The sequence below is a fragment of the Stegodyphus dumicola genome, chromosome 4, assembly GCF_044657685.1.
Source record: "Stegodyphus dumicola isolate Sdum_Otavi_A_Nest chromosome 4, ASM4465768v1".
Lineage (NCBI taxonomy): Eukaryota > Metazoa > Arthropoda > Arachnida > Araneae > Eresidae > Stegodyphus > Stegodyphus dumicola.
Genome location: NC_140771.1, coordinates 58,070,861 through 58,089,441, shown reverse-complemented (window position 1 = coordinate 58,089,441; position 18,581 = coordinate 58,070,861). Strand labels below are relative to the sequence as shown.

Below are 18,581 nucleotides of genomic sequence, written 5' to 3'. Positions count from 1 at the left end.
AGAATCTGATTACAGATAAAAATTAATTTTAATATATTTTGATAATCCAAGACTAATTTAAATAAAACATGCAAATTTTGTTGGTGATCAGTTGTACTTACAGATAGGTATAAGGGGCAACATTTTACAGAAGTTTGTTTATCAATCTCAGATCGAGAATTAAAATATTTTATGTTACAGTTTAGATGAAGGAATCAAGAAAATTGTGTGAAAAGCAATAAATAAGTATACCATTTTCATTCGATTAAGTGCTTTAATAGGATCCATTGCAAAAAGTATGGAAAATTATTTTAAGGATAAATTATATTAAAATCTTCAAACTATCATACATAAAAAAAAAAAAAAAAAAAAAAAAAAAAAAAAAAAAAAAAAAAAATGAGGCTGGAATGTATACAGAAGCAGCTGCAGTGGCATTACAAACCCTCGTGGAGGGGGAGCAGCTCGCAGAGTGACATGAGATTGAAGGTATCACAGCCTTCATTTATTGTCCCCCTTCTTTCTTGAAACTGATTAGGTGGTGGGAATTCAATTCCAGGCAATCGCCATGTCCATTTCTCTGATGGCTGGAAATAAAAATCGACAGCTTCGTCCCTGTACGGGGGGTGAACTAGGTGTGGAAAGCTTTTAACACAAATTGCAGCCATAGAATGCAAACACAGTCTGCCCATATTTGCAGCTCAAATATCAAGTCCGTCGATGAAGTAAAGCTGGACGGAAAAAAGTGTCAGTTAGGAATATATTTCACTGTCCATGCAGTAACGAACTTTGGCAATACCCTGTCGAGACCCCTCTCCTCCACAGATGGCGCCACTATACACTTCTGTAGGTGAGTTCTGGACGGAGTTTGGGCCTGCGTATCCCGAAAACGTCTCTGGCAAGGGCAACACAAACGGGCCGAGGCGCTTCTTTCTTTCTTTAGTAATCTTTTCTTTTAATTTTTTTTACAAGTTCCATTTGACTTAGACACGGATCACATTCTCGGTTCCTTCCCCTACAGAATGAACACACGATGGTAATTTATTTACAGGGCTCTCTCTCTTCTCTATTCCTTGCAAACAAAACATATTTCCTCAGTCTGCCCCATGCTTACTTCTTGTTGAAGTTACAAGCTGCTTTAAGTTAATTTTGTTGTAAAGCTCGAAACGTATCCAGCAGAAAGATGGTTGTTAGTATGTGTAGTAACCGTGACGACTAACATTTTGATAATATGATTTTTTTTATCCATCAAGAAAGAAAACGCATTTTGAAAATTATTTTTGATTACTTTCTACAATATGAAATAAAGGCTGAAGTAAGCGATTACTGCCAAGCAAAAGGTATAATTTATTTAAAATACAGTGGACTATTATTTCCTTCTCATTCATTATAATGCAGTGATAATCATTTTGAAGATTCATTGCCATTTTTTTGCAAAATGCAGCAAAAGGTGTTTTGATATTTCATAGAAATATTTCATTATTAGCGTCTGTCATCGGATGAATGGCTGAATACTGATCCTGTGTTTCCACTTTGACATCAGCGCAGTATCAAACTTAGACTAGAAACTGCAGTTATAAATCTCATAATAATGAAAATATATTTTAGGATCCTAATTTTAAAGAATAGAATTATCTATAATTAAAAGATATTTTTAGGTTATAACACTTAAACACTGTAGAGCTTTATTATTCTATCCCGTGTTTACTTATTTTTGATAAAATAAGTAGTTACTTACAAAATTTTTAGAAATTTGTGCGTGTACCGAATTAAAGCATGCTTGTTATCAGTTACAGAACCGGTTCCATCCGGTCTGTCTACGGCATAATGGAATGGACGCATAAAGTAAAAAATTTCTTTGAAGTTAAGTTTTGATATTAAAATAGGAATATATATAAAAATTTATTCATTGCTGTGGATTTGGGTTAAGGAAGACTTTCTATAAAAATTCTTTGATTGTTTTCTTATTCGGAAAAATCTCAGTTTCCAAATCAGTTTAGAAAGGAATAATATCAATTCAATGAAAAATTATTTCAGTTTGTTGCCATAGACTTTAATTTAAAAGATTAAAAAAATTGGTGAGGAATTACTTGGTTACATTTACAGGTTTGCCAATTAACTAGAAAATTTGTTTTATATTTAAACTTATTTTAATACTTATATTCCTTTAAAATAATAAAACTGAAATTAAGGTAAAGTATTTGTTTAAAAATGTATTGAAAATTTAAGAATTTTGCTTTTATTCGAAGAAAAGAATTCAATTTTTTAGAAGAAAGAAAACTTTTAGTCGAAAACTCTTTTATTCGTCAATTGAAATCAACGATAACATTCTAAAATATGAGAACAAAGGGAGGTTGGGACTTTTGGAAATAACTTCGTGAAAGAAAGATAGAAAACATGAGTTGGTGGATTATTTTTAACTCGGCTGTTATGTCAATGGCGTCGCGATATCAATGCCAGAGTAGCGAAACTATCAATGAGTTCTCAGTATTGACTGAAAAAAACTATAAAAAAAATGGTTCTGATTTTTTATTTTTCCTACTAATTATCATCCATTTAAGCAAAAGCGGCGCAGTATCAAATATAATTTTGAAAACATTTTTAATGTTTCAATGATTTTTGCGCCCATTCCATTTTGAAGCTATTTAGCTGCTGAAAGCCTTTTGTTTTCTTGTAGCTAAACCAACACTTGTCGCACAACTAACTGAACTCGAGGAAGTGCTTAGTGCACTGAGCTGTTCAGGAATTGACTCGAATTCAAATCTAGTCGAAGAGAGAGAGCTCGTGCTCCTCCGTTGGGGATGGGGAGGAGGTGAAGTCACTTCAAAAAAATCCTCATTGTCGTTGCGGACGGTAGTAATGTTCGAGGAAATGTGATTGGCTGATCACTTGTGGTAGCGTCGGACATTTCAGGAGCAGCCTCTTCGTCCCTCCGTCAGGAATCTGCAAAGAAAAAGACAGAAATTAATTATATAGCCTAGGCATAGAAGACTGAATAATTAACTACTACTTTCTCAAAATTCAAATAAGACGTTTTCTAAATTTAGTATAAGAAGCTCAAAAACAAAACAGTCTTTCACTGCTATATAAATTAAGGTTTTCTAGATTTTTAAAAACAGCAGAAGGCTTTTTTCCGTATCATTAGGAACATACCTTTTTTAGATTTGTCATAAAAAATCGTCTTTCCCTGAGACATATTATAGAGTTTCACTTTCTTTGGTAACGTAAACTAAGAGAAAACTCTGAAAACGACTTCCTTTTGTCTTGGAAATTACAAGAGACTTTAACTCAGATAATTTAACAGAGAGCAAACTTGAGTTTATAGAACCAGTCAACATTTATGGTGTAAATAAAAAATAACGAATTGAACTTAACTAAGAAAATAGTAGTTAAACCAATGGGTACACAGACAGAAAATGCGCAAGTTGGCTCAGGCCTGACATCGGCGTGATAAGCCTAATGCCGAGAATAACGCAACGCCACAGATAACTAACTGCTCTCAACAGAATCAACTAGTTAGTAACTTAGCCTTCAGCAGGTGGAACACTCTCTGATTCTATAAACTAAAACCTTCCTTCAAATATTATATATTTTTTTTCTTCCTCATTTGAATACGCGCGAACTGTAAATTAGCATTCTGGTAGGAAATGGAAAGCCAGAAAGACAGAAAAGCTAATTAACATAAAATAATTGGTTAATAAAAATAAATGAATACTCTACAATCCTGTCATACGAATATATGTTTTCTAAGTTTGACTACTAATATTAATTGCTTAGAAGCAGAATATCGTCTGTGATCAGTGGCGTTACTAGAAATTTTGGGCCCTTAAGTAACACTTAAAATACAGAATATAAATCTATCATACAACATTATATACTAAAAATCCTATTGGTATAGATAATTATAAACTGAAAATTCAGTTTAGTCAAATAATTGAGTTTTATGTAGTTTTTAGGCAACTCAAGATTATTTTAGTAATAAACAAAATTTATTAACATCAAAACTATACGGAAAGAATCTTAATAAATATAGCTAACTAAAAAGAAGGGGGAAAATACTAATTAACATTCTCTATAATTAATGGATTTATGCAATACGTAATCAGAGAGATCATTTGCGTGCTTTTGTTGAGACAAAAGAATCTATTATATCTTTCAGGTCCATTTTTCTTGCCTCTTTATGCTCGGTGAAAAAGAAGCGAGAGATACTTTAATCGTGTTTGTCCTGTTTTATTTCTTTCGTAATCTTTAATGATTTGTAGCTTTGAAAACTATTTTTCTACAACAGCAACAGCTACAGGAATCATTACAAAAAGTAAGAAAACTATTCGCTTTTCAGTGAATATTTTTTTTTTTTTTTTTTTTTTTTTTAAAGATTTTAGTTTCTAAATTCTTGAATGCTCATATTTTCATTAAGGTCATCTTTACACGACTGTAGTTTGTGTATAAATTATAAATTAAATTCTGGCGATAGTATTTCAGAATAAATATCTACCAAATTGTTATATTTTTGTATTAATTCAGTTTCCTTAGCATAAATTACATAAGGAGGTTCCAAAAAACTAAATCGACCTCGGCTAAATAAATTTTATCTTTTTCTGGAGGGCATTATAGACACCATCTACAACATAAGCTCTTTCATATCCTAGTCCACAACACATTTTAACTAAAATTTATTTATTATTCAAGAAATTGTGAATGAGTTCTTTCAATCTTTCAGAAGAATGATCTTTTACAACATAAAATCCGAGAAATGTTTCTTTAATTATAAAATTTATGGGTTTTGAATTATCATCTCAGTCGCCCAAACTGAAAAGTGGTTAGTGATTCTGACTGCCGTACCGAAGGGCCCGGGTTCGAATCCCGGAGAAAGAGTGGATGCAATTTGTCCATCTCTCTACAGGAGGCAACGGTGGCTCACTTTTTAGGTGCCTCCGTAATAAAGAGACCACTGCTTCCGACCTTAGTAGTGGTCTTGCAGAGACATTAGGCCATTTTGAAGCAGAATATTTGAAAACTGTGCAGTGCCCTCGATGGGACTCGAACCTGGACCTCTCGAATACGCGCCGAGTGTGCTAACCTTTACACCACAAAGGCATGCAAAAAGGAGGGAGAAAATACTTTATATACGCCCCCTTTTAAAGGAAGACTGAGGATTAGGACCCATTCGCCAAATCCTGGTGGTGAAGAATCATCATCTACCACCTTCTTAGTTCGGGCGCCATTGTAGAGTCATTTGGATTTTTGAAGCAGGAGATGTGAAAAATGAGCAATGCCATCGCCGGGACTCGAACTGACGATTACGCGCAGAGTGTGCTAACCGTTACTCCACGAAGTCATGCAGAAAGGAGGGAGAAAATACCTTATAGCCTTAGTAGTGGCTTAGTAGTAATGATATGTCTTGAATACTCTCTAATAATAAAGAATAAAAAAGAGATTCTAAATTATTACATTGAATTAATTAATTTTGTATGGTAGAGTTCAAATATCGCACACTTTCTGCGATAAAAAATTGCCATTATAACTAGTATTTATATCTTCTCTGTGCCCACGAAAAGCTAACACATTTTTGTCAGCGTAAGTGTAATGTTAAATAACCGTTCAAAAATTCAAAAACCATTTTCCAAAAATTTACCTCATACTGAATTAGTCCTCCGAGGTTTTAATTAAAAGTCAATTTTTTCCCCCATGTACACTGTGCTTGCTTCCACCTACGATTTGAAAGAATTCTGGGTATTAATTCTTACTATTAAATTTTTCTAATCTCTGATACTCGAGCGCCAGCTGCTATGAAAGTTAGAAAAAAACCAACGAGGTTTGGAGTTACGCAGAATCCAATAATTTAGAGTAACACAACCAGTGTTGTGGAACTTGTTCGTATTTCATGGTGGATGTATACTAGGCTGCACTAAAATGCCTATTTCTCTTTTTAGTATTTGGAAATGAGCCCGTAGTTTTTTCTTCATTTCCATAACAGTTAATTAGTAATCTTGAATTTTTCCAATCTTTAATACTCGAACTCCAACTGCTATAAAAATTCGAAAACAACCAACAAGGTTTGGTGTAGGCAGCATCCAATACTTTGTAGTAACACACCAGCGTCTTGTGACACTTGTCCGTACTTCATTATAGATGTATACTACGCTGCGCTAAAATACCTTCTTTTATTTAGTACTTTTTGGAAATGAGCTTGTAGGTTTTTTGTCTTCATTTTCATCACAATTAATTAGAAATCTCACATCATCAGTAGTATTTTTACCAATGTAATTACCACTTTGTTTTATGAGAGGAGATGCGAGATGTTATGGTAATAGATCTATGATGTTATACATGTTGTGTTAATAGATATACGATGTTATAGATGTTGTGTTAATAGATAATAAGATGTTATAGATGTTGTATTAATAAATGAACGATATTATAGATGTATTAATGTTTCATTAAATGTGTTTTGTTTGAACATGAATTGCGATTGCCATACACAAGAACCCACATGTATATTAAGTAAATATATTAATTAATCGTAATAAATTGCCTAATACTTGCGCAAAAGCTGCAAAGTAATAAAATAATTTATTTACTAATGGATTATTTAGTATATTATCTCCTTTGATAAAGGTAGTTAGACTTCTAGTGGAATGAAGTAACTTATAAGCATATTCTTCTATAAATATAATTTTTCAACTTCTCTACTCTTCTGTTTAAAGTTTAATCTTTAATATATATATATTTTTTTGCGAAGATTGCATTCTGTTCATTATGTTTACAAAATTTACTATGAGTTAACATGATTAAAAGCGAAGGTGTCGGGGAACATTTTACTCAAGAAAGAAAATACTACTACTACTCTCTCTTAATTAATATCTCAGGTTTTTGAAATTTATTTTTAAATTTGACGGAACAGCCACTTTCATAATGAATTTATAAGGTATTTCTCCCGCCCTCTCAGCATACCTTCGTGGTGTGGTGGTCTGCACGCTGGGCGCGTATTCCAGAGGTCTGTGGTTCGATTCCCTGCGAAGGTGTTGCTCATTTTTCTCTTCTCCTGCTTCCAAAAAATACATAATGTCTCTATTAACTTTATACTATACTTTTACTTAAATTCATCTCACTTAAATTCTACTTACTTAGCTTATACTCATCTTACTAAATACCTGTTTGGCACAATAATTCTTACTCGAGTAAAAGACGAAACACCTTCGCATTTATTAATTACTGTTAATTGATCGGGGGTTGGTTTGTTTCCCTTGAAAAGTCAACCAATTTCCGGCCAATGACGATAGGTACTTGGTTTATTGATTACATTTTAATTTTAATTATACCTTTTTAAAAGTTTCCATTTTCAATTTATTCTTAATTCATATTTGATTTTTCTATTTTAAAAAAACTTTCAAGGTTCATTTTTTAAACCTGCTTATAAGTTACTTCATTCCACTGGAATTCCACCTTTATCAAAGGAGATAATATACTAAATCAGATATACTAACGCGTACCATCTAAAAAATATATTAACTATAATATACTAACGCGTACCATCTAATGCGTAACTATAATATACTAACGCGTACCATATAAAAAATATATTAACTATAATATACTAACGCGTACCATCTAAAAAATATATTAACTATAATATACTAACGCGTACCATCTAAAAAATATATTAACTATAATATACTAACGCGTACCATCTAATGCGTAACTATAATATACTAACGCCTACCATCTAAAAAAAAAAAATGAAAAACTTTATTACCACCAGTACATTTTATAATGATTATTTTTCAATTTCTCAACAGAAATGTTAAAAAATATATATTTGTTTTGCCATTTGCACAACTTGATGGCTATTCGCATTAAATATGCACACATAAAAAATTATTAGATTAAAAATTGGTTACCATTTAGATTATCAAAATTTAAGTTATAGCCCTTTAATTCTAAAGTTTAGCATGAAATTGGGGCCTGTTCAAAAAAAGAGATAAATTTCCTTATCTCGGGTCTTATTTCACTTAACCGTAAATTAGGATCCACTTTTAATTTTGTTCCGTATTTATTTTTCAAATATAACAAGAAAGAAAATTCTTTTTCACATAAATAGTTTATGCAAAAAGGGAATAAAATTTTAATAGCTTTATTTGAAACGCCTTTACATTCTTTTGTTCGCTTCAGCCAAACGTTAACAAGTGTCTTATTTTTGAAATCTTCAGTTAGATATTTCTAACTTTCAAATTTTATTTTTTACCCAACAAGTAATAAAGCAGTGTAAGATTTTACCTTCCCACACACCTATTTCTTCAACATCGACGATGACGTCACGTCTTGATTCTCCCTCTAACGCATGCGGTCTAAGAATCTTGACCCAGCGGAACTGCCAAAAAAAAAAAAAAAAAAAAAAAAAAAAACTCTTTCCTTCCCAAATGTATTCTTTACAAACTGGTGTTTAATAATTATCTAAAAATACACCGTTTTTAAGACTTTCCAGAACTAAATATAGCAAACAGACTATTACAGAAGCGGGCACTTAGCTGTTCTGGTTGCCCTTTCTATCATATGCGTATGCGAACTATAACCATAGCTAACCTATTTGGTTTGGATAGCAGTTTTTTGCTGTACTTTAATACCTTCTCAAATATATTATAAATAGATAAATAAAAACAAATACAGAATGATTATCGCAAACAAAACTGGCTACTTTTGGTTAGATCCGATTGCGATTTGCTAACGATGCTATTACAAGTATACAGTAGACGAGCCAATACGTGTAAACAAAAGAATTTATTACGCAGGGGTACTGAAGTTAACAGCAGAAAAGATAGGCTGCCGTGGAATTCAACTTTATTTCTAATTTTTATGTTATTTGTAAAGAAGATATAATAATAGCATAATTTATTCACAAAATAAAAAATTTAAATCTGTACATATTAAATATCAAAGATGCATTTAGCAACAAATTTATTAATTTACTATTACTTTTCGAACATTTAAAAATCAAAAAGTAATAGGCACTTAAAATGCATGGGACCGTAGGCATTGCCTAATCTTGCCTATCTATAGCTACTCCACTGTCTGTCATATAGACACATATTTTTACGAATTTGTTCAAAAGCAGTCAGCCACGTTTCCTTCCTTTACGAATACATAATTTCTGGATTTTAGATACAAAGTTCACTAACAAAAGAGGTTCTCTTTCATTGCTATTCGAACATACACTTTCTTAACTTGGGATAGGAAGCTCAAAAGCAATACGCCATTTTGCCTGTGATATGAATCCACAGTTTTTAGATTTGAGAAAGCAGATTCAAGAGTAGGAGACAGTCTTTTATGTAGTAAAAATAGATAATTTCTGGCTCAGAGCTAGGAAACTTGACGGCAGATTGTTTTTCTCACGCGAAGATACATTTCCTGGGTTTGCGACAGAATACTCAAAAGCGGTAGAACATATTACTCAACCATATGAATATACAATTTCTGGATTTGAGAAAGGAAGCTCAAGAGCAAGAAGTTCTTTTCCCTGCCTCCATGCAAAGTAAAGTTCAGACATCTCACATTTCCGGATTTAAGCATTATATTCTTTTATTCTGTGCGATTATTTCCCAAAATTATGACTCGGTGATTTTAGATTCTTTATTTCTCTTTTTACGGGTTTTGCATTATTTTATATATATCAAGCAAAAATTAACTCAAACTTAAATTAAGAATTAAAAAATACTATTAATTATTATTATTAAATTAGTTAAGAATTAAATTTTCAAATAGGAGAAAAATTTATAAAGAACACATTTTAGTATCAGACTCATTATATTGTATTTTTATTTCTGAGACATTCTGTGTGATTCCAGAACTCTGAATCATCTGAAAATAAGTATTACGTAGTAATCTTATTTTTGCGAAAATTACTGTTAAATAATTTACGTAAAATCATTAGACACTGCAATATTTAATAAATATTTAAATATACCAGCAAGTATAAAATGTCTGGTTTCAATTACATTGCGAAAAAAATGAAGCGTAAATTGCAACTGCACAGTAATAAAAAAAAATTTAATTAATAAAACATTCTTTCATTGAAAAGCATTAAAATACTACCAAGAGAAACGCGTAGTTTCGAAATAAACCATTTTATCGCACTGATAAGCTCTGTGCGGATATCTGAAATTTAAAGAAAACAGCTCATGGCTAACTATATTATGAAATATCTCAAATTAACTTTTTATATGTTATGCGTTCAAGTATTTCGGCATGTATCTCCTAGTTTTGGCAGTTGGATTTGGTAACATCTTTCAGTTTTGGCAGGATGCTATTTTCGCCGTAGATTCTCGAATTAATTAACACCAAGAATAAAAATCTCCCGTAACAATTACTATTTTTATTATTATAGGTGCTCTAGTTCAAGATCTACACTTGGAACGACAGATAAGTAAGCTGAATTTGATGTAGATAGGAATGGCTAAACAAAATTTAAAATTCAAACTTAATATTTTTAATGTTATTCGACATAAAATGACCATGGAAATGAAAAGAATGACTATCAGTCTACTACTAATTTATGTAAATATATCTACATAAGGGGCACATTAGTCATATACTAAAATTTACTATAGCTGACAGATATTATAATAACTTGCTTTTAGTCAGTTTAAGTCGTAAAAATCTTCCTTGAATACCGAAAAGGTGTTACTCACCTCAGTGGTAGATAAATGTCTCGGACAAAATATCCGTAACCCTTTCTTCACACAGCAGATTAATGTAAGGTGTGAAGTTGTAGACTGAAAAGGATAAGCGAAATAACGGTCGTTCACCTGGGAAGTTTTCTTCATTATTCAATTCTCGCGTTGCTGACTTAATTAACCAGATCATTTGCCTATTAGCAGTTCCAAAACTCTAAATATAGTGTTCTTTCCGCAAAGAAACAAGTGTAAAGTGCAGGAAGAAAGAAGCGTTACGTTGTTAAAAATAGTTTAAAATTGTTAATGGAAATAAAAAAAACATAAAATATTTATCATAGTTTAAAATCATTAGTGCAAATTTAAAAAAATCAAGCTTTTCTTTACTATAGACTACGATTATTTAAGGTAGCAAAGTATTGAAATATTCAACATCTTTAAAATTCGTTATTAATTAACAACAATCATAGCCAGTATGGGGATACCTCTCGAGTTAAGGAAATTTCCAAAAAGAGCCATTAATAAAAAATTATCTTTTAAAAAAATTATCCTCTTCATATGAGTACATTAATCCAAAAGAGAACTGAAATAATCTCAAACGGAATTTCCTTTATTTTAATGCTAACAATCCACTGTTATTGTTGCAGTATAGAATAAAACTATGTAAATATCGATAAATGTTTGCTTTTTAAACATGCGCCGTAATAGTTATGACACATTGTAGTGTAGATAATTGTATGGACTATAATTCAGTTTTTCACATGTTCAATGAATTGGAGAAGAACTTATAATTTGAAGGTTTTGGTGAAATTTGGAGAAATGTCCGCAAGTTTGAAATTTTCCATTTATACTTCGCCGCTGTCATATGAATATAGTTTTAATCCTACAAGATATATCGCATTTTGTTGTTTGGTGACTTTGTTGGTGGTGACTTTGTTGGTTGTTTGGTGGTTGAGATTTCTCCAGTTATCACCAGACTACAAAAATAAACGTTGCAACAATAAAAAAAGCAAATGGATATTATAAAACAGAACACAGGAGAACAATACTTTAATAAACAGTTTCCTATTGTATTTTTACGTCTAAGTCAATAACTACGAGCTAAAAAAAGTTGCATCTGAACCAGGAATATATATATATATAATTAAATGTGGAAATAATCTAATTCTATTTATTATTAGCATACTCATAGAAACTAAACTTGGAAAACGCATGCTTTCAACATTTTCCGATTATTTATTTTATATTATATTGTCAATTTCGCATCTTAATTGCAAATTTTTATTCTATATTATGCGATATGAGATAATATGTGTAAAAGAATGCTCTGTTAATTTAGTACCGTTATATTCTTCATGCGAGATTCACTGGATGAAAACATTTAAACTACAGAAATACCTGCTCACTTTTACTTGACCTCCCATTATATACCCTCGTGTGTAACATTAAGACAATTTTCAATTTACATATATTTTTATGGAGAGTATTGAACCAAAGATACTAATTAAGTCGCCGACGAATTATGCAAATATTTAGAGTGGAATACTTAAGCGTCTGCGGAGCTATGAATATGGAAAGATATTAAGCGCACGAGATATTCTCGGCGATTTGCTCCCTTCCCCGGTTCGTCAAGAACTCAAAATCGATAGTATTCATATTATTATTTTAACCTCCAGCGATAAATTTTTCGAAAAACTGCGTAATTATGAATACCTTCATCTCCGACAACTCATAGACAACTATCCTACAAATAGAAAATTCGGTTCTCGTTCGAAATCATCTCGACTTGTAATTTTAACATTTAGTTTTTACGAGACTGCTTTTACCTTTTATTATTTTTTCTACTTATTGAATGATTTTACATTTTTGCTAAGGAGCTATAGAGTCAAATGTATTTTTTAGCATAAGCTTTTAAACGTTCCTCTTACTTCTAAAATTTTTTGAAAAATTTTGCAGCTCAATGCTCAAAATTCTTGACCCCTAAGGTCTCTCTAATTCATGTTGTCTTGCTACTTATATATATATATATATATATATGTTATGTAAAGTAAAACTAATTATAACTAAACAAGCAGAAGAAATTTAGCAAAAAAAATTTAAAGTGGTGATAATGCAATTGTTAAAATTATAAAAACTTTTGCTTTTGTTAAAATTAAGATTAGAAAATTTATAAAACTCAAAAACGACAAAACAAGCTTTTAATAACAGAACATATGAAATGGAAATAAAAGTAAAAATATAAAGATAGATACGGAAAAGCTGTTTTATCACTTTTTGACTTTTACTTTGTCAAGAGGGGGGGTTCAGCCATTGAGTGACACCTCTTCTCCAGCAGATTCTTTTTTTTTATTTCAGTGTTCTCAAAATTAACCAAGGTAGTAAATAAATAAATAAACGTTTTTAGCGCCTTCGAAAATTAAAAGTGCCGGAGGTTAAAAGTGCTGGTTATTTTCGGAGGTGCTAAAAAAGCTTATTTATTTATTTAGTGCCTTCATTAATTCTGAGTGTTCAGACACACAAAAAGATTCTACCGAGAGAGGCATTGTCGCTTAATGACTGATCTCCTCTTGACAAAGTAAAGGTCAAAGAATGATAGTAAAACTTTTTTCCATGTATACTTTTATATTTGTATTTTTATTTTTATTTCTAGTTCGTATGTTCTTCTATTAAAAATTTGTTTTGGTATTTTGATTTTTCTAATTTTAACAAAAGCAAAATGTTTACGTAATTTTGACAATTACAATCCTTACTAATCCTTATTGCTGAGTTTCCTTTGCCTGCTCAGTTATAACTATTTTTACTTAAATCTTTGCTGCAGTCTGCACAGGATGAATTTATGTTACTAGTTATAATTAAATCTCTCTCTCGATATATATATAGAGAGAGAGGGAGATAGAGAGGGAAAATGAATTTCTCTTACTTGATATTTCCCTTATTTTATCCAACCCTTATCAACGCAAGAAAGCGACCTCAGTTTGAAAATTTCAGTTTAGAGTCACTTTGGCACAAATACCATTTTGAGTTTCTAAACATTTAAAAAAAATAATTAGAAATATAAAAATCTGAGAATGAAAAGGAACTGTAATTTGATCCTAGTATGTAGATTTCAGTTTAACATCGGAAACCCTTTAGAGCTAAGTAATACTGATAAGCTTACTTGTTTAAGAATTAGTTGTCCAAAAATTAAAGACGTAGAACATGAAACATGTATTTAAAAGGAGCTGTTTCTTATTGTAAAATGAAATGACAGAAACTAAAATTTGTTATGATACAAACCCATTATAAATTAATGCCACATAGAGATATGCGTTAATTTAAATAAGAAAAAAATTTAATTATTCAAGATGCAGCTCTGTGTTGAGTTCACTGGATTACTTGCATATGCTCCATCCAGGACGGGTGGTTAAGATTGCTGAATGCTGGTAAATTGACGCGGGCTCGAAACCAGGCGTACAATTTGGCTGCATGGATGGTTCTCGGGGTTTTTCACATATGTTTCATGAATACGCGCCAGTTTCACCGAGAAATTCCTCCAGACAGGCATTTATTCTCTTAGGCAGATAGCTGTAATATAATTTGTCATATTCAAACCACCTAACCTAAACCGAGACTTTCAACAAATACTTTCCTCAAGAGGCAAGCGTTTTAATTATACTTTCTGAAAACAGTAAACACCTTTTATAAAAGTATTTAATAAAAGATTTCTCATATCGAACACCCTGAATACACCACAACTTAGAAATCAACTAAATTAATTTAGCATGAGAGCGATCTATAGCATTGTTTTCTGAAAATGAATTAGTGAAAACATTTGCTTCTTTTTCAAAAAACAAAAATGGCTCAATTAACAGTAAACTGCCAGGAATAAACAGTATTTACAGTTCTTTTCGGATTTCAGAAGTCAAGCGAATATATGAAAGTGCACTGCAATCAAACTGTAAAAACGATCAATACTTACCATGAGGCGAGAATGTGGTTGTACTAGGTGATGATGGCAGATCATCGCCTCCTCCGGATAATAGGCGATATACTTCTCCCGCCAACGCCGCCTGACAGAGAAATATAAGTAAGAAAACTTAGAAAATGAATAGTAGCACGAGGACAACAAAACCGTATTTATATTTTGAACACGAATTCGATCATTTTTTTAATTAATAAAATGTTTTACACTCAGTGAAATTTACAAATTTCTTTTACAGAAGGAATGAAAAATCATTCTTTATTGAATCAGTATTTTCATTTTGTGTAATACAATCTTGATAGTTGAAGACAACGAAAAAAAATATTCGCTAACATAAAATATCATTTTTAGGAATGCTTAAATTTAATTGCATGATATATTAAGAAACAGTTAAAATTATTAATTCAAAATTTGATTGAGATAGCTAACATAAAAGAGTAGATTTTGTTTTGCAGTTTAAAATGTAATTTTAGAAAATATTTAAAAAATTCTTAATTGGCATTAAATTAGTATATAACGGTATTTCTGCTAGATTTGAAATCTACAACTGAGTTTGAATATAAATTCCTTAAAAGAATTACCATTGATCAATGGAAGATTCTGACGAATTGAACATTTATTGATCATAAACATAATTGAATCCAAAATTTCTAACCAGAGCGATTATCTTGATAGTTACTCGTTAAAAAGTCCTTCCAAAAATATACTTAAATATGTTATCAACAGATTAAAATTACGAAAAACAATATTTATTTTCATGGATATAGAAAAGGGAGGATATTAATATCACAGAATATTTTAAAACCAAAATAAATGAATGAATACAAAGGGAGGAAACATCAGTGATGTATACGATTTAAGCGCATCTCCCGCTGCATGCCAGAATAACCAACAAAGTATCATGTATACGATTTCATAGAAATTTCCATCTGAGTATGAACTGTCCTTAACTGAGCAGCATAATACTTCAAAAACAGCTTCATTTCTTTATAACAAGTGTAAAAGATTAACAGTGAGCAGACATCTGTCAAGATGAGGTCACAACACGGTTTATTTTAAATATGAAAATCAGGTGACGCGCCTGATATTTCAGGAGCACTCATACAATTCATTGTCAGTTCGATAGCTCAGCAATTCTAATTGTTTCCAGATGCCCTATGCACATTAATGGATCCTCAGTGCTAGGAGATATTTTTTAAGCACAGTTTACGTTGGAAGTCAATAACACATTATGATTTCTAGACGTTGGAAATAACACTAGTAGTTCTAGGAATGCTTGCAGTGATCCTCGACAGATGGAAGAAATTATTTAGAGGACTCCTGTTTTCTCCTGTATTATACTCGAATGCGTACATTGCGAATACATCAGCAAAACATATCCCATAGCAAGTTTGACGAGATTCAGCAGTCTAGTAAATATGTTATGGTCCAGAAAATTTTACCTTGGCAAGATCTATAGTTATCACTCAATAAACGCTGACTAATGAATGCTGTACGGACCAACTCCGTCCATATATGCAGGAGATCTATCTGGAACCTCACTAGACTGGAATTGTGCTCAGCGAAAACTTCTGAAAATTTTCCCATGTATATGATATAGCGATTGGTCAATGGATCGATTGGTCATTTGCGTATGGACTACTATACTTTACTGTATAAGCCCTCTTTTAAAAGACGGCACTGCAGTGATGCTTTTTAAAAATGACCGATACAAGTCGTGTTCAATCATTAAAGATATTTTAGATAATCTTCTTGCAAAATATACACCATTTCACTTCGTGACGGTAGAACAGGAAATGTTTTCCAAATTGAATAATTTTGAGACCGAACAAAGGTTTTGCTATGCATGTCCAAACGTAAATGGTAAAAACTCCGTGAAGCTCTCGACAGGCAGTTCTTGTGGAAATGGATGGCTTCAAAGTAACGTTGAATTCTGGCATTAATTTGAGTAATCGCCGTTTTATACCTTTTGGAATACACTCTAATATTTTTTCGAATAAATTCCTCACTCCGATTGTACGAAGTTTTAGTATATAAATATGAATCTGGGTATTGTAGCCCCAATACGCCGGAAAGATTTTAATGAAAGATATACTAACCAGATAAGCATCAACAATTTGCCCTCGTTTGAACTCTGCTATATTTCCCATTTATGTGCAATAATTTTCAATCTTTGAAAACAGTATATTTAATACAGATGGAAATTCAAACTTCATACTCTGCAGCTCTTGATAAGATTAAAATCCTTCAGGAATCTCAACCGGAAATGATTAGGTTGACTTGAAATTTGGAGTTCTATATTGACCAAACGCTTCGACTTCATTGTCCAACCCTTGTAGCTACGAGTGTGCAGAAAGATGGATCCAAGTGTTGCTTGCAGATGTTCCCAAAGCAAGAAGAGCTCAAAGTAAAATTATGAACTTAGAAAGTTTGCATGATTACTCTTGTAAAGGTAAGCATTTAAATATTCAACATTTATCGAAATTTATCTAATCTGAGACAGGGCGTTTCCGATAAAATTATGTGCACGATTCCCTTACATCATTCGTACGTCTTTACGATGCCAAAGGCGATGCTGTATTTAATGTTCCGTAATCTTAAAATTAATCGCATTACTGATGTTTACAAAAGATAAAAAATAGAATATCTCTACAAATTTTGCCTCAATAAAGCACAAACGTGAGACTGTAGGCTTACCTCGTGTGTATGTAGAAGATGAGCGAGATAAGAGCTACGAGTAAGACTGCTATTGTGACTCCACCAGCGATGCTCGCCCTTTCGATCATGACTCGTTCTCTGCTGGCTGTCGGGAGATACGAAGAAAGGCAATTCGTAAATTAACTAATGGTGAATAGAAATCACTTTTGAAAGCTGAATGACTGAGCCCTCGCTCCACTAAATGAATTTCCAGGCCCACTCTTTACTTAAAAAGATGGCGAAATAGAATCTTTTTCTTTTGAGCCAATTTAAAGTTATCTACACCTGCGTGTAAAAATGGACTAAATGAAGCACATTTTTTCCACCCGCAATTTTCAGCTCATTGTTTTGCGATGCTGCAAAAACAGCTGTTCGTAATACTCTTGATTGACTTTAACTGCGAGATATGTGATTCGAGTTCATTAAGTTTTCAGTTTGTAAGTATTCACTTGAAATCAGATAACTTCCACAACATTTCAACTTTTGTCAGGTATACCGTTGGGCATTTTCCCTGACAGTAGGCTCTTTTACAAAATATATAGAAAAATTTCATTATGAATTTTATTTATTATGAATCTCATATCCCACTCCCTCAAATGAACTCTTCTGAAAGGTGTTGTTTGATGACATTTTGATGACAATAAAATTTTGCCCACACTTTTTATTTTACAATTGTTTCAGTCATTCAGATTCTATTTCAAAAGTGATATGAGAAAAATAATGTAACAAGATGCAAACAAATCTAATGTAAGAGAATTCCATAGCTTTAATTACTTTGTTTCATTAACCGAATGGATGTAAGCGGCTACTTACTCCTTAACGTTATATGCAAGTTTAGGATTTTAATTTAATTAGTATTTGTCGGTTTTACCGGCTACCAGCGACTAATTGCCAAGTTTGGGGGGGGGGCGTTTATCGGCAAACGATATAGCAATCTCTAAACTAATTAGCCAGTAATAAGAAACCAAAACCAGTAATAAGATATTGTTTATTTCTTCTGTAAGAATATTTTGGTCTGGGATTCAAAATAAGACGATTTTCAACTTATCATTAAGCATTTAAGTACTTACGGAAAATCCCGTCGACCACAAGACACGGCGCGTGGCGCCGTGTCTTGTACCCTCCCTCAAAAAAAAAAAAAAAAAAAAAAAAAAAATTACTAAATACAATACAAAACGTTCTATTCTTATTTTTATTTCAAATTTATTATATTACCATTTATTTATATTTAATTTTTCATTAAAAATTTCCATTATTTTTAATTAAGGAGATATACTGTA

General features: G+C 31.8%; 1 protein-coding gene across 5 annotated transcripts in view; it reads right to left on the bottom strand.

The window, feature by feature from the left end:
- Positions 1-220: 220 nt before the first annotated feature.
- LOC118182390 (protein spitz-like) overlaps positions 221-18,581 on the bottom strand; it is a 140,244-nt gene continuing 121,883 nt past the window's right edge. For 2 of the 5 annotated variants that reach the window (XM_085814947.1, XM_085814945.1), the window contains 3 exons: positions 17,302-17,407; positions 14,602-14,692; positions 222-2,919 (listed from right to left, as the gene is read on the bottom strand). In XM_085814947.1, coding sequence (XP_085671073.1) covers positions 2,812-2,919; positions 14,602-14,692; positions 17,302-17,407 — 305 coding nt within the window. In that variant the 3' untranslated portion in view covers positions 222-2,811. Of the gene's footprint in view, positions 2,920-14,601; positions 14,693-17,297; positions 17,408-18,581 lie in introns of those variants that run through there. The other 3 variants (XM_035351733.2, XM_035351731.2, XM_085814948.1) reach the window with 3 other exon arrangements.